General features: G+C 39.0%; 4 protein-coding genes across 4 annotated transcripts; 3 read left to right on the top strand and 1 right to left on the bottom strand.

Moving 5' to 3' along the window:
• Window positions 1-115: 115 nt before the first annotated feature.
• Window positions 116-4,359, bottom strand: atp5pb (ATP synthase peripheral stalk-membrane subunit b). Its single transcript, XM_034209375.1, has 7 exons — window positions 4,218-4,359; window positions 3,377-3,413; window positions 3,109-3,251; window positions 2,421-2,584; window positions 1,971-2,096; window positions 1,242-1,421; window positions 116-377 (listed from the first exon to the last, which is right to left on the bottom strand). Exons 1-7 carry the CDS (start codon window positions 4,243-4,245, stop codon window positions 300-302), a joined length of 756 nt encoding a protein of 251 aa, XP_034065266.1. The 5' UTR covers window positions 4,246-4,359; the 3' UTR covers window positions 116-299.
• Window positions 4,360-5,251: 892 nt separating this feature from the next.
• LOC117541979 (TRAF3-interacting JNK-activating modulator) lies at window positions 5,252-12,758 on the top strand. The gene is made up of 14 exons (XM_034209374.1): window positions 5,252-5,385; window positions 6,410-6,864; window positions 7,124-7,262; window positions 7,355-7,472; window positions 7,662-7,689; window positions 7,800-7,829; window positions 8,684-8,779; window positions 9,442-9,513; window positions 9,730-9,870; window positions 10,058-10,195; window positions 10,276-10,411; window positions 10,504-10,649; window positions 11,074-11,190; window positions 11,882-12,758. The coding sequence occupies exons 2-14, from the start codon at window positions 6,442-6,444 to the stop codon at window positions 12,080-12,082; spliced, it is 1,785 nt and encodes a 594-aa protein (XP_034065265.1). The 5' UTR covers window positions 5,252-5,385; window positions 6,410-6,441; the 3' UTR covers window positions 12,083-12,758.
• A 1,192-nt stretch (window positions 12,759-13,950) lies between these two features.
• dnase1l1l (deoxyribonuclease I-like 1-like) lies at window positions 13,951-15,727 on the top strand. Its single transcript, XM_034209431.1, has 8 exons — window positions 13,951-14,105; window positions 14,190-14,278; window positions 14,382-14,468; window positions 14,565-14,686; window positions 14,840-14,952; window positions 15,131-15,288; window positions 15,374-15,470; window positions 15,558-15,727. The coding sequence occupies exons 1-8, from the start codon at window positions 13,965-13,967 to the stop codon at window positions 15,636-15,638; spliced, it is 888 nt and encodes a 295-aa protein (XP_034065322.1). The 5' UTR covers window positions 13,951-13,964; the 3' UTR covers window positions 15,639-15,727.
• A 387-nt stretch (window positions 15,728-16,114) lies between these two features.
• Window positions 16,115-19,456, top strand: LOC117541989. The gene is made up of 6 exons (XM_034209398.1): window positions 16,115-16,218; window positions 16,307-18,031; window positions 18,124-18,193; window positions 18,301-18,370; window positions 18,752-18,871; window positions 18,970-19,456. The coding sequence occupies exons 2-6, from the start codon at window positions 17,119-17,121 to the stop codon at window positions 19,069-19,071; spliced, it is 1,275 nt and encodes a 424-aa protein (XP_034065289.1). The 5' UTR covers window positions 16,115-16,218; window positions 16,307-17,118; the 3' UTR covers window positions 19,072-19,456.
• Window positions 19,457-20,375: the final 919 nt, after the last annotated feature.

The raw sequence follows: 20,375 nt of genomic DNA on the forward strand, positions 1-20,375 counted from the left end.
AAGTATGTTCCACATTCACACCCAACAACACTGACAAATACATGCAAAGGTTAAACTCAGTGTTTATAGAAAGAAAAGACATTGCTTTAAGTGAAAAAAAAAAAACCACAGCCACTTCAAGTTGAATAAGAGAATTATTTATTTTACTATCAGATGACGTGAACATACTGTACACACCCAAAACATATTGACAGAGACAATCTTTAGAGAGGATAACGTTTATTCTGTAAAGAAAAGTGGGGTCTCGTCATGGGACCGCGGGTTGGGGATGAGAGAAATCTTCTCTGAGGATCGACCGTTTATGCTGTAGCTTTGGCCTGGATGTTCTTGGCCAAGACATTCAGGTCTGAGATGCACTTGGCGATACTCTCCTGCTCCTAAAACACAAACACACAAATGCAAACCATTGAATGTCAACTTGTAAACTTCATAAAACATTTAAGAAATCTCTTATTTTAGAAGTTTAGTAATAATAGAAGTCCAAACTAAAATAATTTGTCTTTTGTAAAATGAAGAATAAAGAAGGTCCTTATTTTATATATAGAAAAAAGGCATTCCGTTTGAATGGTCTGTTTAAGTCCAGATGCAAAAGAGATTACATGAGAGCGTGTTGCAATATGGTTTGTATCCTAATTAGAAAGGCTGGGGAGTGTAATTAAGTCTGTTTATTATTTGTATTTTACACTTTAGTGACACCTAAAGTGTATCGTTAGTCCAGTTTATTCTAAAGATGCTTGGGTAACATGTTTTTTTTCCCTGACAGAAGGAAATAATTGATGACGAGTGAAATCAAGTCCAAAGTATCTCCAGATGGACAGGAAGTGAACTCATCTGTCAGCCAAGAATCTCCATGTCACCGACGTTAGGGACCCAAAACGTGCTAACTTCCCAGAAAAATAACTATGGCTGCTTCCAAGAGCCTCACAGAAAAGTGTGAGTATTTGACTAATAATAATAACATTCTCTTGGATAACTTGGAAAGTGTACATCTTTAAAAAATGGGTGTTTGTAGAGAGGGGGCTTCTCTTATCATGTTTTACAGCTGGGCCGAGACAGTAAGAGGACAAGACTAGAGATACCGCCCTGACACTGGATCCTCAAAAAGGTAGAAAGATAGTGAAAAATGAAAACTCCCCGAAAACAAATGCAATGGTGACTTTAAAAAAATATTTGTGAAAAGCAAAACATTTTCATCATCATCCTCCTCCTCTTGCTGGAGGCTTCGACAGTTTGACACCGACCTGCTGGGCGGTGATGCTGCCGACGACGTTCTTCTCCACCCAGTTGACCATGTGCTCCTTCTCCATCCGGACCTTGAGGTGCTGCAGGGCCAGCTGGTAGTCCAGGCGCCTCTTCACCTCGTGCTTCGCATGGTTTAGCCTCTCTCTGTAGTTGGTTTCCAACAGCATGGACACGTTGTTCTGAGGGGAAGAGCAGTCCATACAGTCAAAGAAAGCTCACTGACAAAATACACCTGGTCTACATTTGGGTTGCTCATGTTGGCATTTAATGAATCTTCCATATTCATTTAAAGCAGGTTAAACTCCTTCCTTGCTCTTTACATCTAAACATTTACACTGATGTATTGGCTTTACAGCACATATGATCTAACGTGAGCTAGTTTGTAAAAGGTTTACCAAAGAAAGATATATTTGTATGAAGGGCTTTCTAAAAGAAGTTTGGTTTTGTAAACTGAGAACAACGCTGTTCAATGGTTCAATGGTTCTACCAGACTGACAATTGAAAGTTCAGTGGGAGGAACATTTACCTGAGCAACAGTTCAATGAGAGTAGAAGAATAGAGTCATCTTTGGTCAGATATATGGGAGTCTAAGTATCAAAATGTGTGTGGGTTCCTGTTGTAAAGTTTAGAATAATGCATGTTTATTGTGTAATGAGTGCCGTGTGAATATGAAACAGAACATTATGAAGATATGGGAAAATAGAAATGGCCAGTTCAAAGCTGGTTACCCTCTTAGCGTCGAAGAGCATGGATCTTCCCTCCACTCGCCACTGTTCCTTCTTCTCCTCCTCGATAGCATCAGCGTAGCACGCCATGGCTTGGTCCTTCACGTCTTCAATCCAGGCTGTTTTTTCCTGCAGAAACACAACACACAGCATTATATCAGTGCTTGAAAAGGCTGTACACAAATTAAAAAAGACAAATAGCATACAAACATGTCTATGCAAAAAAAAGAAGATCAGAAATCTGGAAAAAGGCAGAATGAGTAGGATTAGGTTTGCATGTTGGCTGTGTTCGGAACAGAACATGGGAAAGAGATGCAAATATACATGAAGGTAAAACGCCAAGTTGACTAAGCTCTTTCCAAAACGAGAAGGATCCTTGTTATTTTGCCTTTAAAATGTAGCCAATAATTGGTCAGAAAAAAACGGTTGCCAACCAAGTGGTTGCCAGCTTACCTCTTCTATTTTGTCCATAGCAGATGCAAAGCTTGGCCCAAATTTCTTGACAGCTAAGACGAAGACGGTGCCGACGGTTAGGGCTGCAACGGTCTCATGGTTGATGACGTAGAGCTCCTTGGAGAGCAGCCAGACGCTGAGGCCAGTACCCAGCATGTAGGGTCCTAGTGAGAAAGATCAGCATGGAGAATTTGATCAGTCAATGAATTAATGTTCATGTAGCATCTTCATTTTGATCAGAATCAGTGATAAGCCACGGAAACCTACAAGCAGCATTCAGTTGGTATGCAATACATATCTGAACAAATAAATCTCTGCTTAAACTCTGTCCATTCTAAACAGGACTTATGACTTTTGTTTGTCGCTGCATTTTATTAATTCAATTTCAGAATATTTGTTTAAATCTTTCCCACCACAATGAGTTATTGAACATTTGGAAATGACACTTTTTATTGCATGGATGATGTTTTTAATACTGACATCGAAACTCTTTGATGTGTGTTGGGTTTTGACCTAATGAGAATATATATGTAATATTTGTTGGTAGCTATTAAGGTTACAATTGCTGTTCATTATTTGATTTAAGTGAAGCTATACAGCGGTATTCAAATACTCAGTGTTTCATTTCAGCACTGATTTTTCCTAAGAGAAATTAAATAACCAAAAGGTGAGTGTTGCGTCTACCGACCTGTAGCTCCAGTCTTGGGGTACAGGAGCTGGAAGAACTCCTCTGGTACGATGCCATGACGGACCTTGCCTCCCTCTGGCAGGGGGGGCACTGGAGCCAGACTCGGGGATGATGTGTGCAGGGAGCGAGAGGCCTGGACCAGACTGTGCAAAACAAAATCATACATCACTTTTAATAAGATAAAAGATTCATATTTGTTATTCCTTAAATCTATCCTGTTGGCAACAAATACTTTAAATACAAATATATTTTTTAAAAACACACTTACCCAGCTCCAAGGGGGGCAGTGCTTTTCAGGCCACTGGCTGCAATCAAGAAGAAACAATAATGTAAATTCAGGGCTGCAAATATTGCTTGTTTTCATTCACATTTAGTGCATTTATTTTATACTTAAGCATTCAACACCACTCTGAAATTGTTTCTACAACAGCTGAACATTGTAACCTTCATGAAGGTTGTAATAGTTCCAGGACTGTTGTATTTTCCAGGTGTAATACATAAACTGGAAATGTATAGATGTTCAATATAGTCAAGAAATCCTATAATTGTATGAAGCCATTTTAATATCACCTGATGATATCAACAATACAAATGTCAGGTAGCAAATAGGTTGTCCTCAAATGAATAACTTGTGAAAGCATTAAGATAAAAATAAACACTTCTTGTGGATTTGCATTGTGTAAGTGGTGTTTGTCCTTTATTAAAAACGTAAAGTCACAATACCGACCAACGCTAGCTGTCAAAAGGTGACATTTACATGCGTGCAGAGCTAAAGCTAGCTAACTAGCTTCGGTTTGCTATAGTTAGCTTTAGATCATTCAACACAGCTGTAACCAACTGTTAGTGGTGTCTGATATAAATACAATACATTAAACAGTCAATTGCGTTATTGCCAATACAAATACAAGCAATAGCTACAGTTGTACCTTGCTTGTAGTTACCTAAGCCACTTAAAGCTAGCATTAGCATGTCTCCCATTCAATGTGCGGCCTTCACTTTACCCTTCAGCTTCACATTCACTTTAAACTGTTGTTTCTCCGACCTGACACTGGTTATGCATGAGAGTTTCATACAACAATAATTTGCTAGATTAATCTAATAATGCATACCTGACACAGCAATGACCCTGGACAGCATGATTGAAGGAAGAAGAGCCAAGTATTCCTGCTACACTGGGCACTCTGTTTGTTTCGGCTTCTTCGTGCCCTTCTGCAAAGAGCCACAAGGATGGCGGACACATGAGATATCCTCCTGAAGTATCGCGAGAGTGGAGTAGAGCTTCTATTTTTAGGGTTGTTAAAGGAAGTGACCACTAGATGGAGCTGTACGCACAGATACCATTTTTCACTGTCCTCACCTTTTGGATTGGATTAATAGAGATTATGGTATCAATGTAGATCATTTATTTGAGTTGATAGCTCTACTCTTTGCTAGGTAAAATAAAATTGAAGATAATCATGACCTTAAAAATAAAGTAAATTGGTTTAATGCAAACAACCCATACACAACTACAGATGACAAATCTGCTCTCATCTACTGTACAGCATTAGATTGAAGTTTACTTATTTGCCCCATTTAACCAGCTACAACAGAAGCACTGGTGTTGTTTTCACCTTTTAAGTCTGACTGTGGCCACTGGGTTCTTGGGGGTCACCTTCAGTAGAGTGAACCACCACAGCCACAGGATTTACAGAAGACAACTGCCTGTTTGACAATTATACATCATAACAAGATAATACAACACAAAAATATCTATAATCTGAGGGAACCCTTTTGCTTCACACTTTGATCAATTGGGTCAGAAATAAAGAATGAATAAGCAAATACAAATCATTAAAAAACAAAATAAAATGCCCAGATTCAAATATATTGTTTTTTTTCCAATTTACAAAATAACATAACATAACACAACATAAATGTGAATGGTAATATTCAAGTTATACGCTTCTGTTTAACCCACTTATTAATGAAAAACTGTTGTTATTTTTAGAGCTCTCTCCACTGGTGTGTTTTATCCCGCCTGTTTGCAGGGGGAATTGTCTGTGTGTGTGTAATCTTGGGGCCCACCCGTGTATGGCATCAGTTTGATGCGAGTGGCTGGTGAGATAGAGGAACATATGACGCTATGGTTCGCTTTACTTCCTGTAAAATGATGTTCAACAGAAACAGCTACATGTGAAACAGACAAAACACCGGCACTATTTCAGAAGAGTGAGAAAATGGACTTCATATTCACTTCATGAAGACTTTTCTCCACTGAATGACATGGCGTTTTAGGTAAGATCTATGATTTCTGCTTTTCAAGCAACATTTTGTGTTTGCATGATCTTGAACATTTTCCCTTAACAGTCTCGATACACCAGGGCCTTGTCTGTCTTTGAGAACTCTGATACTCAGCGATAAAAGAGCTTTCTGACAAAATGCAAACACAATGCAACCACTGCAACATTACCTTTATTAATTATTACCTTGCAAGTTATTATTCATACTGCTTCTTTTACAACTTACCTCAATGGTTCATAAAGATAATTGATTCATTTGCAACACAGGGCATCCTACATTTAAAATAAACTGTTTATGCTTTGCATTTTGTTTAATTTGAAGCATACTACTCCTATAACTTTGGAGCCCATTCACCAATGTGCTTATTCTAAATTAGCAACAGTTATTTACAGAGTTATTTCATTATAGCTAATAGAGAAAACTGATTTCTGTGCTGCAAGTTCTCACAAGAGGTGTTTAGGAATACAAACATTTATACCAAACAACTTCTAGTGTATATTTTATACAGTGTTTTCTATGTATATGGAAAAACAAGAAAACTGTTCTGTTACATACATATCTATATATATTGTAATGTATCTCACTATCTGAGCTATTATTTTGCACCTAAAATACTGAAAACGTGTATATCTTAGTTATATGATTGCATACACACAGTGAATTGAATCATTCTTAATCAGCTGTTAACATATATTAGATATTGCTTTTTTTACATGCTTTCCTTAATGTTGGAATCCCATTACAGCAGCAGTTAACAACATCATAATTAGTTATATAGATTTCATGATTTATCCTTTTTACTTTTTAGAATGTAAATGTATTAATTAATATAATATAATTTGTTTTTCATTGAGGAAAAAAAAACACAATTTGGGGATACAAGTATTTTCTGCTTGTGATTGTTTCTATTAGAAATATTTCATTGAGACTATCATACCAGTCCGCTATAGATGGTGTGCCATACTGTATATTTAATCATATTTAACAGTTAAATTAATTTCCTGATACATTGTTGCAGTTGAACAGCCAGAGGACAGCCAGAGGACAGCCATGGACGCCCTGCCTGTCAGAGGATCACAGCTCTCCCCAGAGAAACCCTTTGACCAGAAAGTGGACCTCAGAGCAGAGAAACGTGAATACCTGCGAGGACGTAACAACGTGACTTCATGTCGCAGCCCAACAAGAGAGCTGAACACCAGACTGATCAAAAATGAACTGAAGGAAAAGAGGCATCTTGAATTCCTCAGGAGGAGATCAGTGAGCCCAGAGCCGTGTGGTGAAAATATTTCCAACTATTCTTCCAGGAGGAAACTTTCACCAAACACGTTTTCATTGAAACATTACAGTTCATTCAGCAAGTCAGAGACATTGCATACAAACATCCAAAATACTCCCACTGCAAATGGAAGGCTTCCAAAGATTATTTTAACACCCAACAGCAAAATATCTGATGGCCCAAGCACCAGCAACTGGGTAAATATCATTCAATGTTATTAAGATGGTTATCTTAGAAGAAGAATGATTGATCTTCTTCTTTAAAGTTATCAGAAAGCAGATTCTTATTTTATCTGAGATGACTGTTACTTTTATTCATTTTTATTTTGCCCTTATTGGATTTTATTATTAATGTTGTCAATTTATTTATTTTTTCCTCTGTAAAGAACTTTGTACTTTTGAATAACGCTCCATTATTTAACTTTTGTACACCTGCCTCTTCTCCCCCTCCCCTCAGGCTGCATTATGGTCAGAACAGGTAACACTAAGCCAGGAGAAAGGCAGCGCTAGAAGTCCAGCATCTATCTCTCCACCAGAGATAAAGGAAACAACCCAGAGCAGGAAGAAAGGCACAGATACAAGAGAGACTATAAATGGTTAAAGTCTTGCCTACTTACATAACATTGTTGACCAAAAATGCAAATTATCTTCCATACTAACAAGGCTGTGTCCTAACTTTTTCTTAAAGGTCAAAATACAAACATCAAAACATTCATCCAAACAGAAAAGATCCACAAAAAATTCATCATCAAAACTGAAAATATTCTGCAAAAGAAGATAATGCACGAGTCCAGTGTGCAGACTTTGTGAGTTTATCTTAAATCTCAAATTTCATATAAAAGCAAAAGTGATCAACCTTTTTTTCCTCACATATAGTTTTATATTTGATATAAAACCGATGTGAATAATTAATTAATACTGATAAACTGCCAGCTTACAAAAAAGTGCACAAATAAATGTTTTTTTATCTTAATAGTATATTTTCTTTCTTTCAGGTCTGGTTTTGTCACTGTGAAGGAGTCAGTAAGTTTTAAACTGCTGCTAAAATAACCTGGGTTTTATATCTTATTTTCATATTAGAAAAATCAGATTTAAAGAAATGTCTTTGATGTCTCTTATCTCTCACATTATAGGATCTTCAGAGGTTGACTGACTACTTGCAGGTAAGTTCTGCTGATTTGTTTAGTTAAAGCAGGACTGTGCTACCCTTAGAGAAATTAACACATTTTCCTCTTGTAAATAAAACATTGAACTCATAAGCTTAAAAATTGGGGATCTTATTGATACAGAGTCACTTTGTCTGGAATGACCTCTAGCTTTTGGTGGCTAACGTTAGCAAAGTGAGCTACATTTTGTTTAACTGACATTACTCAAATAAGTTAGACTTTTATCAATTTGAGCCACTGTTGGTTTTCATTTAACCATTTATCATTATCACAGTTGTATCACTCTTGGATGCAAGTTGGATAGTTTTGCTTTTAAAATAATATGAAGCTAGAGTATGGCCTGCTAGCAATTAGTGGCAATTGACTTAATGGCTTGTCTGTATTTTGGATTATTTGCAATAAGTGACAAGTTAGGTTCATAAATATTATAAATATATTTTTAACTGGAATAAGCCATAAGGCATTTTTTTTTTTACAGTAGACTATTCTCTAACCAGGGTGAAAGCCTACTAAAAGCTTTGTAAAATAAATCAAAGCAATACAAAAACAGGGCATGAAGTTAATAGATTGGAAAAGGACACACAATTGTTAAAAGCAGTAGAAGCAGTATTGAGATATACATATCGAACAGGATTGTAAGCAACAGTCATACTTTGCTGCTGTAGTTTGTTTATATCCAGATAGCCTATGAGTTAATTGCCTAAATGTTTGTGACAAAAATAAGAAATCTTGCAGTTTTATTTTTATGAAGAATATGAGATGATATTTGCAGTTGTGGGCATACGATGCTGACTTGATTTGCATGTTGTTGTAGCTCTCTCTCTCTCTTCTGCTGTGTGTTTGTGTGCCAGGAGGCCCTGTGGAGAGAGGAGGCTGTGAGGAAGAAGCTAGCAGCCCTCCAGGAGAGCACATCAAACCTTGTGAACTCCTCCAGCAAAATATGGACGGTAAGATTCTCCATCCTCACGAAAACCCTCAGTGTTTCGCAGTAACAGATTCAAAATACTAAACACAAATCTTTAGTTTTAAGAGGAAATGTTGTCTAAGTTCTCTGGTAATAACACTGAAAAACTCATTTGGTGAATGCTACCTCAGGAAGGCCTGTGCAGTCTGTGGTTAAGAGCTTCCTGCTTCCGCTCTAAAGCCTATATTGCATACTGCAAGCTGTCGTTCTTATACAGGAAGGGTGTGACATTCAGTAGCTGTATTTTATAGGTGCAATGCATCCTCATTAGTTTTTCTTTGCTTTAATGAATGAAAGGGTGAGCTTTGTGTTCCCTTTTTTTGTTAATTTGTATTTGAGTTTTGAGAGCTGTGGATCTAGAAGTTAATTTACTTTAAAACAATGAGTGCCTTTTAATTCTCACTCAGGTGTTATTCTGAGGGAACTTATACGTAATGTTTCCACACTCAGTACAGTGTATTGCCGCAGCACATGCAGACATTGGGATCTGTTTTGAGGCTCACTGATGCTGCAAGTTCCCTTTGTGCACCTGTGAGCGCAGACAGTGAAGAGTCAAACTGTCACAGAGTCTGGTAGACCAACCATTCATTTTCCATCTGCAGGCTACAGCGTGACAGCCACTCATTTCCTTTCTAACCCACACAGGCTCGCTGCTCTGAAGACCTGCTGAGAAACAAGATCAAGGCTCTGGAGGCGCAGCTGCAAGTCAGCCTGCAGGTAAGAACTGCAGCTGCTGGTGAAGATCAAACCATTTAGTGTTTCTTTTCTGTTTTTGTATGATTTCTTTGCCACAATCCCAACATGTTGTCCTTCCTAAAGAAGCCAACCTTCTCAACACTTGTACTGAGTCATGCAGTGATGATACTACTATATCGATTTGTTTAACACTGTAAGCATTTGTAGGTGTACCTCAGCAGTGTTGTGTCCTTTTAGAAGTTTCCCAAGGATGGAGTGAAGAGACTGGTGATACAGATGGAGAAGCAGAAAATGGTGTATGAGGAGAAGGCCCTGGTCACACTGCAGAAGGTCATACAGGAGAAAACTGAGGCGCTTTGCAAGGCTGAGACACTGCAGGTCATAAACACATCTAGCTTTTAACTCAAAACATAAACAACCAGAATGTTTCCTTTTCACTATGCTGAAAGACACATTCATGTCACTGACTCAATTATGTTTTCAGGTTGTAGATGTTGCTTTTGACATGTCAAAAAGTAAGATTGTATACATGAATCTCTGAGATACCTTGTTTTTGTGCCACTAGGAAGCGCTCATAAAAGTAAACGCAGAGTCACTGAGGTGGCAGAGCCTTTATGAGGAGCTGAAGCTGAACTCTGTACAGCTCCAGGAGAACCAACACCTCAGTGATGATCAACTGCAACAGCTGCACAGCCAAGCGGAGGTACGGTAGTCCAAGAGCAGGTGGAAGGAAAGAGGTTTGACTGTGTGCTGTATTATAAAGCCTCTGTGTGTACTGTTCAGCTGTCTAGAGGCAGAGAGTCCGGGCTGAGGCAGGAGGTGGTGTCATTGAGACAGGAGAATAAGGACATACGGTACAACGCTTCCCTGCTGGAAGAGGACAACCAGACCTTAAGAGAGGAAATTCAGGACCTCAGAGGCAAGACACTAGTCATATTATTTTATACTGAGGGCTATTTTTATAATACGTGCAACACACATCAGTAATTTAAACTGCTTTCTATTCCCTAGATGTCAGCAATAAGAGCCAGGACTTGATGATGCAGGAGCGTGTGATGTCAGAGGAAGCAGAGACACGACAGGCGGAGAGGAGGGACTCTGAGGTGGAGAAAGAGCTCCGTCACACTCAGGAGAAACTCCAACTCAAGGAGAGAGAGGTAGAGTCGAGATATCAAAGTGTACTGTAGTGCATTTACTGTACACGTTTCACAATTTGATTATTTCAATCTGCCACACGAATATTCATAAATTATAATGTTCATGATCTCAGAGTTGTACAGAGATGCATGATAATCATGATGGTTAAAGAGGCATTACTCAGAAATATAAAACAAAGGAAACACCTTGTATCGACAAGGTTCTTTTTCAAATGAATGTCAACAATTCTCACTCATTGCAGACAAATGTATTCTCAATACTGCCATATGGTGTGTCTCTGTATGTGTGTGTGTGTGTGTGTGTGTGTGTGTGTGTGTGTGTGTGTGTGTGTGTGTGTGTGTGTGTGTGTGTGTGTGTGTGTGTGTGTGTGTGTGTGTGTGTGTGTGTGTGTGTGTGTGTGTGTGTGTGTGTGTGTGTCTACAGTGCGAGGAGCTGCAGACAGAGCTGCATGCCGTGGAGCAGGAGTGTAAGTCCAGCCAGGCCCGGCTGTCGCAGTGCAGGGACGAGCTCCGGCAACTCAGCCATCATCGCAGGAGACCGGTGAGCTGTGTGTGTGTGTGTGTGTGTGTGTGTGTGTGTGTGTGTGTGTGTGTGTGTGTGTGTGTGTGTGTGTGTGTGTGTGTGTGTGTGTGTGTGTGTGTGTGTGTGTGTGTGTGTGTGTGTGTGTGTGTGTGTGTGTGTGCGTGGGTGTGTGTGTGTGGGTGGGTGGGTGGTGTGTGGGTGGGCGGGTGGGTGTGTGTGGGTGGGCGGGGCGGGGGGTTAGGGAGTATAAAACACAATTCCTTGATATACTCAAATGCTCTCATTAACTGACAAAAGCTTTACATTAGTAAGACAACAAAAGCATCAATGTAGTTACAGTACAAAAGTAAAAGTATTCACTCGAAACTATTTTTTTTTTACCAATATATTGTATGAGATATAATTATCGATGCATTAATGTGTTAATTTTTATGTTAGAAAAGGGGAACTTATTTGACCATATATACTGCCTGGTAGCCGCAAAGGGATAACAACAGTCTTATCTCAACATATGATAATACATAATTTATTGATTATATTTTTTATTCTAAATTTGAATCTTTAAATGAGTTAAATATATTGAATACATGTGGTAAAGTACCAGGGATCAAAATTGTGCTTAGTTATCTTACCTTACATACCTTACTGTATAGATGTAACTATATATTACTTTATATTTTATATATTTCTTTCTTCCCTCTTTGTTTAGACGCGGTGTGGCTCCTGCTGGAAGGTGTGTTTGTTCCTCCTATTTCTCCTGGCTGTGGCGGGGGTTGCCATGTTGTGGCTGTGGCATCCTCCTTTCAGGGAGCAGGTTAAAGACCTGCACTCAGACATAGAAACACGTATCGAAGACTATCTCATGGACATGGCCTCTCCTCAACACTCAGGCTGTTTTAGACCCATATGATGTCAACATTATTTTATTGTCGGTTTTTTGTTGCTTTTGATGATCTTTTTCTTCTTCGTCTGGGATGTAGGGTGCATTTAGTTAATATTTTTGGATTTGATCAAATGTTTGACTTGGAGCTCAAAGTTTGTGTGAACAGTTTTTGTTGCCATATGTGGGATGTTTGCAGAAAGTTCACCTCCAGTGTGAACATTTTTTGTAATGTTTACAACAATTAAAAAGCACTGTGACATTAATAGTTTTCTGACATTAATAACATTTTGAGAAACTGTGAGTTAATAGTCTCAAAAAAATAGTGAGGTATTCTACTGTAAACTTGTTTTGTCAAAAGCACCCTATTTTATATTGAAAAAGCCATGTCAAAATGAAATAAAATATAAAGTCAAGAAAAACCTGTTCTCAATTAAAGAAAGAATGGAGAGCAAGGAAAATGAAATAGCAATTCAAGTTTTACAGACGTTACGTTATAATATTGTACAAATGTGCCACTAGTTAGAGTCTAGAGTTCATCGTGCTTTGGGTTAATAAAAGATTTGTAAGACACTGTTAACTAACTAACTTAACTAACTAATCTGTGGGACTAATAAAGGTATTCTGATTCTGTTAAAACCCCAGCTGTCATGTCATATCGTTTATAGTTATTAATAAAACTCAAGTGTGTTCAAGTGAAACTAAATGCCTGAGCCCCACAACAGTATTTCTAGGGGATAGGGTTGCTGCACTTACTTACTGTACAAACAATAACTAACTTTTGTGTCGTGTTTGGGGAACATAGTCATATCTTAAAAACAGTAATACTGCATTACACTGTGGAAATACTAATTTACAGTCAAAGTAAAGTAATTTTCTGCTTTGAAAAATGATACTTGGGTTAACAAAAGGTATTATACAGTAAGCCCCTGTCAGAGTTAGTTTTTTAAACACAGACATGTTTGGTGATCACCGTGATGGATTAACATGTATACTTAGTGTTGTGGCTGTTTAAGGTCAAACACACTTTGACTACTCTACAGTATATACTATATATTATGTAGTTCAATCTACAACAGTGCAAAACATGTTTTTAATCATCATCATCATTATCATACCTCAACTTGCAAAGTAACTACAGCTATCAAATAAAGGTAATACATAAAAAGTACAATATTTCCTTAAGTTCATCAACATTGTTCTCAAGTACAGTAGGCTATATTTTAATAAAACAAATGTATCAAACCTTATTGCATTATAAAACGATGTATTGTATCAATACTTGACTATATTTGAACCAGTATCATCATATTGAATGGGTATCATTTAATATGATGATACTAGTAATATCCTGTATTAGGTCATTGAGTAGCCTACATGACAGAAAAAAACCAATACAGATCAAAGAGACATAACATAAAAATGACTGTCAGAGGGAGAAGCACCCCATCACAGTTAAGAGCTCAGCGTTATTTATGTCAGTAATGGTAACAACCAGCTCTCAATGCAAAAATGACAGAATAATATGTTCTAAATTCTACCCAAATGTTCATGAAACTGACAGACATGACCCATGGCAGTGTCTATTGTCTGATAACACTCACACTCAGAGACAAAACACAGCGCTGTTCATTGTGTTCAGTGGTTTTAACAGTTCCAGATAAAGCTCCATTCTCACCAGGCCCTGACACAGCACATCCGTCCGTTTACCTGCATGTTCCCCAAATACACCGCCACCTACTGAAGGGATGGATCTCTGCCTGCCTGAGGTCAATCTCGTGGTGGAACTGAGACCGAGAGTGAGAGGGGGCAAAGTAAGAGCAGAAGAGTTTTTTTTGTACATATTTCACAACAGGACTAAGAGGATCTTGCCAAACCCTCTTTGACTTTCAGAGTGATAAGCCTCTGCGAGATGAGGACTGCGGTTCTGCTGTTAGTCGTGGGGTTGTGTGTGCTGGATCCCACATCTTCCCTGAAAATCTGTGCGTTCAATGTTCAGAGCTTCGGTGAATCAAAGGCAAACAACAGGAAGGTTATGGGGATTCTACTAAAGGTATTTTACTGTGTGTATACAGCTAGAACAACATCTACACAAAAGTAAACAACTCAAAGATCTTCTTTTTCTTTTGCTCCATAGATTCTTTCTCGGTGCGACTTGTGTCTTATTCAGGAGGTCAGAGACTCCAAAGGAGCAGCAATAAAAGCTTTGGTTAAGGATCTTAACAGGTACAAGCTTTCTCAGTTTCAAACCGGCTCATTCAAAGGATGTGGTAAGACCTCTGTCACACATTCAACTTTAAACGCATCTCTTCTATGTTGTTGTCGGCAGATATGACAAATCTAACACATACTCCTATGTGGAAAGTGAAAGGCTGGGCAGGAAGAGCTACAAGGAGCAGTATGTTTACCTCTACAGGTAACCTGCTATAATCTAACACCGCCAACTGCTGTAGAGGGACAGTTTAGGGTGACATCTTTAACATTGTCTTTTTTCCTCCCTCATCTTCTTCAGGACCAATGTGCTGACGGTCCAAGAGCACTATCAGTATCCTAAACTAGAAGGAGACGGGACCATTGAAACAGACGTTTTCTCCAGAGAGCCTTTCATCGTTCGCTTTCACTCCCCAACAACATGTAAGATAAAACAAACGGCATCTTTGAAAACTTGCATGACAGGAAATTAGCCACCTTAGTATCTTAGTATGATCTGAGGCCAGTATCACATAGATACATTTATCACATGTTCTTTGAAGATGCTTTACTTTTAATTGTTTTCTTGTGTTGCAGTGGTGAAGGATTTTGTCCTGATTGGTCAGCACACCTGTCCCAAAAATGCCATGAAGGAGATTAATGAACTGCACACTGTCTTCAAAGGGATTTACCAGAAATGGAAGACTGAGGTTAAACCATAGCATTATTTTCCACTTATTTTGGTCATGTTTTATCTATGTCTCTGTCAGTGTTCTGAAGCTTGGCCTCTTATGGTTAAACTATGGTTTCTCACTTCCACATATCATGAGATTTATGAGCATTTTTGACGTTTTGAACATCCCTTTTTGCTTCCTTTCCTTCACTCAGAATGTGATGATCTTAGGGGACCTCAACGCTGCCTGCAGCTACATCACCATCAAGGGCTGGAAGGCCAACCGCTTGAGGAGTGACCCCAAATTTCACTGGCTAATCGGAGATGACCAAGACACTACTGTCCGTGAGAAGACACACTGTGCCTACGACAGGTTAGTGAAGTACTGAAGAAGTCCTTTACAATCACTCTTTTGGCTGTAGGGTAATGCCTTCAATACGTTTCTCCCTTTGAAACAGGATCATTGTCCATGGACGTGAGATTATTTCCGGTATAGTGCCAGGCTCCGCTCAGCCGTTCAACTTTAAAGAGAATTTCCATCTCACAGAGGAAGAGGTAAACATGTTAAAAATATACTTTTCTTTGTTTCAGTATTATACTTAAAATGTAAATTAATCCTGTTCTTCGTGATGTCTCTTTTAGGCTCTCGAAGTGAGCGATCATTTCCCTGTAGAAGTTGACCTGAAGCCCAACCACCGCTACCTCCTCCGCAACGAGCTGTAGGACAATCATCATCAAACCCGGATGTCTTCATTTGAACTGTTTTACTTGATTTTAGATGTCAAATTAAATAAAAGCTACTAACAAAATAATCACTGACAGCTATTGTTCTTTTTATAATAACTAACTAGTCAAAGTTGCACTGCACTCATCTCAGTTGCATAAACACAAATACATGTGTGTTCTTTTAGCATGAACATTGTGGAGTTTATATCATTCATCTGACACTAAAACCACATCAAGGCTGACACACTTCATGAATTCATGAAGTAACTTCCTGCAGCAACACAATTGACTTTTGTGACTTCACTTCTTTGAGACCTTTTGATTATCCTCAGTTGTATGGTAAGGTTTAACTGCTGAAAACGGTTTATATGTTTAATCGAAGATAGTTGTTAAATATGTAATTCACGCACTGTCTGCCTGACAGGAAGCCACTTGCAGCAACAACAGAAGAGAGCTACTGCGTCCTCTCTTCCTTTCTGTGCAGTATTGTTTGTCTTGACATAACTCGTACTATTGCTTTTCCTACTTGAAAAGATGGAGCACAGTTTTGCTGAACTACTCATTGATGCTTTTTCAGGTAAGAAATACATCATGTGGTATGTATTACTTATTTTCTTTTTCATGATTTACTTTTATTTATTTGTCAAATGCTGATGTTGTTACAGAAACAGCAGTCCCATCTTTCTCTGATGGAGATTTGGACTTTGAGAACATACATTTTGAGGATAAATGTGAGGAAGACGAAACAGACATCTGTGCAGAAAACGTACTTGCAAAAGAAGATGAGGTTTTGCAACAGGAAGCAACGGGTCAAACTGCAGTTTTGTCTTGCATGAAATCTCAAGATACACGCACAGAAGTTGTTGAAAAGCAGTATGATGATATAAGCGACAATGAGGATTTTGAAGGTGCAGGGGTAAGGAGCAGCTTCAAAATACTCGAGGAAGATTATACAAGCTCAGAGTCCGAACAGGAAGGATCCGTCTCTGGGCAATACGAAGTGGCTGAGGCAGAGGATATGGGAACAGGAGCACAACCAGAGTCTTTTTTTAGGTCAGTTAGCTGCAGCGATGAGTTTTGTGTCGGTAATAAAGAGGACAGGGTCTTTGCTGAGGGACAACCTCTGGCCCTGGAGGGTGCTGAAAACCCTCAAGTTAGAAAAGAGGAGCAAGGTGAGGGTGAGGGTGATGAGGAGGTGTCCTATTTTGAGAGAGTCCCTGAACGTAGCAATGAGATGATGTTAAGAGGTGATGGGATAAGAGAGGAAGATGAGCAAGAAAAGGAAGAGGACTTGTGTGACTCTGAGTGCGAGGGCATGAACATTGAACAAGAATAAAACGTGCAGTGCTTTGGGCAGGAGTTTGAAAATACTTGCGGAGATGAAGCAGCAAAAGCCAGTTTGGAGTTTCCAGAAATATCGGTTCAAAATCTGAAGGATCTTATTGCTGAAGTTAATGGTGATGAAAACGGAGAGAAAATGAAGGAATTCTCAGGGGAGGAGCACCAAGACGCAGGTGAGAGCTTTGCAGATTATCCCTCAGACTTTTCTTCATGTGAATATGTAGGAGATGAAGGAAAAAGGCAAGAGTCAAACGCCTTGGCTTGTGCATCTGACAGCGAAACAACTGGAAAGCAAAACACCGGCCTGGAAAAATATGTGACAGATCTAATATCAGATGTAGCATGTATGGGAAAAGATGAGGACACTGAGGAGGAGGGAGGCAGGTATCAGTGCAGCAGAGATTCAGAGGTGTATGAGTGCAGGAGATTGGATGAAGCAACTGGAGAAAAAGAGCTTGAGGAGAATGTGTGGGTTGAAGCAGCTGTGGCAGAGGTAGAGGATGGAAGTGAGACAGGTGAGAATGATTCCTACACCTCCAGCGATGATTATGTCCAAGAAAAGAGGAGCGATGAGGAACTCTTTGACATTACGCCTCTACAAGAGCCTGAAAGCAACAAGAAACTGGAGGACACTCAAGATGGGGACAGTGCAGCGTCTTATGACGAGTACAAAAGGGAGGAAGCAGCTGATTTCAGCATAAATTGGAATCTAGACGTGTTAACAGCTCATCTGTCTGAAGACCTATTAACTACAGAGGACATAGACGAGGTGAAAACACCACTTTCAGATGTGACTCGGCGTCCTGCGGCAGAAGACGTCCACAGCTACTCAGTGGTACAGAGAGGGGATACAAAACAAACAACAAGCCCTTCTATCAGGGGTTCGCTGGATGATGACTTCTTCTTCAACACTGAAGCCTGTGAGATCACCGAGCTAGGACAGTTAGGAGAAGATGAGTCGGAAGAGGAAAGGAACTGGGATGAACAGGAGAGAATCAGGGCCTTCTACGAGTATTATGATGACAGCAATGAAGAGACTAGAAGAAGAGGTGAGTGAGGATGATGAATGGTAAAGTCTTTGTATATGGAAACATATTTTTAAAACAATTAATCAGCTTCCATTTGTATTTATTTCTTACAGAGAGGCAGATAAAAGTTCAGTTTTGTGCAGATCCATTGTCTCAAGTCATTCACTATGAAACCGACGAGTGGTGAGCAAAGTTCCTATTATTTATTCAACTTTCTGTTCTTGAAATGTAACAACAACCTGAGCTGTGTCAAATGGAAATAAGTGTGTCTACTTTCTAATTTTGCTCAGCAGTGACAGAGATTCACACAGCAGCTCCACTGAAGGGGAGGAGGACCTGAGTTCTGCAGAAACATCTGAGGTTTGCACGCAGACTCCAATGAGCACACATGACAGCAGAGATGCAAGCATTAGTCGACAAACTGATAAGTCGATCCACAGAAAAACAATTACGAAATATGTTGAATAGTAAAGCCATTTTTCATGCAAACATTGAATAAGGAGGTATTCTGTTATTCTCTGTTTAATATCATATTATACGGAATATCTTTGGGTATGGAATGACAAAATAAAAGAGGTGAGGCATTATCTTGGACTTTGAGAACATGTAATGGAAAATGTTCACTGATTTCTGACATTTTATGGACCAAACAAGTAATCCAGAATCAGTAGTTTCAGCCCTAATGAAAACACACATAAATAAACACAACTAACTATTTTTTCCCTGCTTTCCGGTGTCCAGGAATTTAGGGAGATCGACGTCAGCAGGGAAATGACTCCGGCCTGTGATACTTTATACACTCAACCACCAGAGAACATGCTTGATATCAGCGACACACACATTTGTAGCAGGAAACAAAAAGTGTGTACTCACTGACCCTCACTGAACGTTCACTTTGTTCATTTGTTCCTGAACTTTATGGTTACTTTCCCTCTCTATTCTTTCCTTTGTTCCTGCAGTGTTTCAACGTGCTGAAGCTGACACTGAAGATGTGTGTGGTGATTCTGACCGGACTGCTGATGTTCTGGTTGGCCTCAGACCAAGCCGGCTGGTTCATATAAAATATGCTTTTGTTAAAATGAAGTGATAAACATTTAAACGTGTGTTTTGTTGACTGTAACGTGCAATTTTCTGCTAACTAAAGATGTGTATATGCTAACAATGAGGCATGTATTTGTTTAAACTGTAGATAAGTCAAAATGATCACATTTGGTAAGAAATATAGATGTATTAGAAGGATTAAAAAGGCCTATTTCCAGGCACTCTTAATGCAATATAGTGGGAAAATATTCAGTAAATTAACTACTTTTTTGAGATACATGTGGTGCTTGAGTAGTCCTTTGCTTCTGCTTTTAATAAATATGATACTTCTGACAATTATATTTACCAGTAACTTTGCAGATAAGATATTTAACAAACAAAATAAACTTTGAATATATTATGAAATCGTGGTTTAATTTGTTTGTACTTTATGTTGTACTATGTAAGTTTAAATGATCTGAATCATGTTTCTTCCACTGTCAGTAATATTACTAACCTTAAAATAATCAGCCAGATCTTCGTAGAGAATTTAAAAGACGTTATGATCTGGATTCTAGATAACAATTGCTCATTTGTGATGAACACATCGAATTCATATTTTTTTAAAAGACATAGAATTTATTAGAAGCCAGCTAGTGGCGCTGCTTCATTTCTGCAAAGGAGAAGACAAAAAACCATAAAGAAGAATGTCTCAAACGGAAATGGAAGTGATGTAACATTTGACGGAAGTAGCGAATGTTTTTAACATTCGGGTCAAGAAAGGAGGGCGGGGTTCAATCTCTCCATGTTTTCAAACTCCCGTTCGACTACCGCCTTTACTGACTGCGAGACAAAACGAGCGCCTCCTGGTCACTATCGGTGGGAGGAGTTATGGTTGTTGGTCTGGTTTTGGCAACCGAAACTAACAGACTAACCGAAAAAGAACAAACAATAATAACACAACACAACACAGACACCTAAACGAATTAATCTAGCCAGCAACATGTCTTCGCTAAGGAGTAAAACTGTGAAGGAGATGAGCGACCTGCTGGACGAGTACGAGATAAAGCACGGGCCTGTGGTCGGTGAGTGGCTCTCAACAATCTCATACTTTGCGCCCGTTTTTTAATCAACTCCACAGGCCTCCTCCTTACCTGAGTAAAGTTACTGACTTCACTCCTGTAGCACTGCCAGAATCTCCCTGGTTTCATGTGGACACTTGTTAATAATGTCTAAAACTACGTTTGGTTCTCAGACTCCACCAGAAGTCTCTATGAAAGGAAGCTGAAAGAAGCCATGGCCAAAGGAAAGAAAGCGAAACCATCACCTGACCAAACCTACTACA

This window comes from Gymnodraco acuticeps, unplaced genomic scaffold, assembly GCF_902827175.1.
Source record: "Gymnodraco acuticeps unplaced genomic scaffold, fGymAcu1.1, whole genome shotgun sequence".
NCBI lineage: Eukaryota > Metazoa > Chordata > Actinopteri > Perciformes > Bathydraconidae > Gymnodraco > Gymnodraco acuticeps.

Coding starts and splice junctions, on each gene's coding strand:
- atp5pb (XM_034209375.1), bottom strand. CDS start 4,245: ATGCTGTCCAGGGTCATTGCTGTGTCAG. Junction 3,252..3,376: donor ACTGCCCCCCTTGGAGCTGG/GTAAGTGTGTTT, acceptor TGTTTTGCACAG/TCTGGTCCAGGCCTCTCGCT. Junction 1,422..1,970: donor TGCTCTTCGACGCTAAGAGG/GTAACCAGCTTT, acceptor TCTTCCCCTCAG/AACAACGTGTCCATGCTGTT.
- LOC117541979 (XM_034209374.1), top strand. CDS start 6,442: ATGGACGCCCTGCCTGTCAGAGGATCACAGCTCTCCCCAGAGAAACCC. Junction 7,263..7,354: donor TACAAGAGAGACTATAAATG/GTTAAAGTCTTG, acceptor TTTTTCTTAAAG/GTCAAAATACAAACATCAAA. Junction 7,473..7,661: donor GAGTCCAGTGTGCAGACTTT/GTGAGTTTATCT, acceptor TCTTTCTTTCAG/GTCTGGTTTTGTCACTGTGA.
- dnase1l1l (XM_034209431.1), top strand. CDS start 13,965: ATGAGGACTGCGGTTCTGCTGTTAGTCGTGGGGTTGTGTGTGCTGGAT. Junction 14,469..14,564: donor CAGTATGTTTACCTCTACAG/GTAACCTGCTAT, acceptor CATCTTCTTCAG/GACCAATGTGCTGACGGTCC. Junction 14,953..15,130: donor ACCAGAAATGGAAGACTGAG/GTTAAACCATAG, acceptor TCCTTCACTCAG/AATGTGATGATCTTAGGGGA.
- LOC117541989 (XM_034209398.1), top strand. CDS start 17,119: ATGAAGGAATTCTCAGGGGAGGAGCACCAAGACGCAGGTGAGAGCTTT. Junction 18,194..18,300: donor CACTATGAAACCGACGAGTG/GTGAGCAAAGTT, acceptor AATTTTGCTCAG/CAGTGACAGAGATTCACACA. Junction 18,371..18,751: donor GTTCTGCAGAAACATCTGAG/GTTTGCACGCAG, acceptor TCCGGTGTCCAG/GAATTTAGGGAGATCGACGT.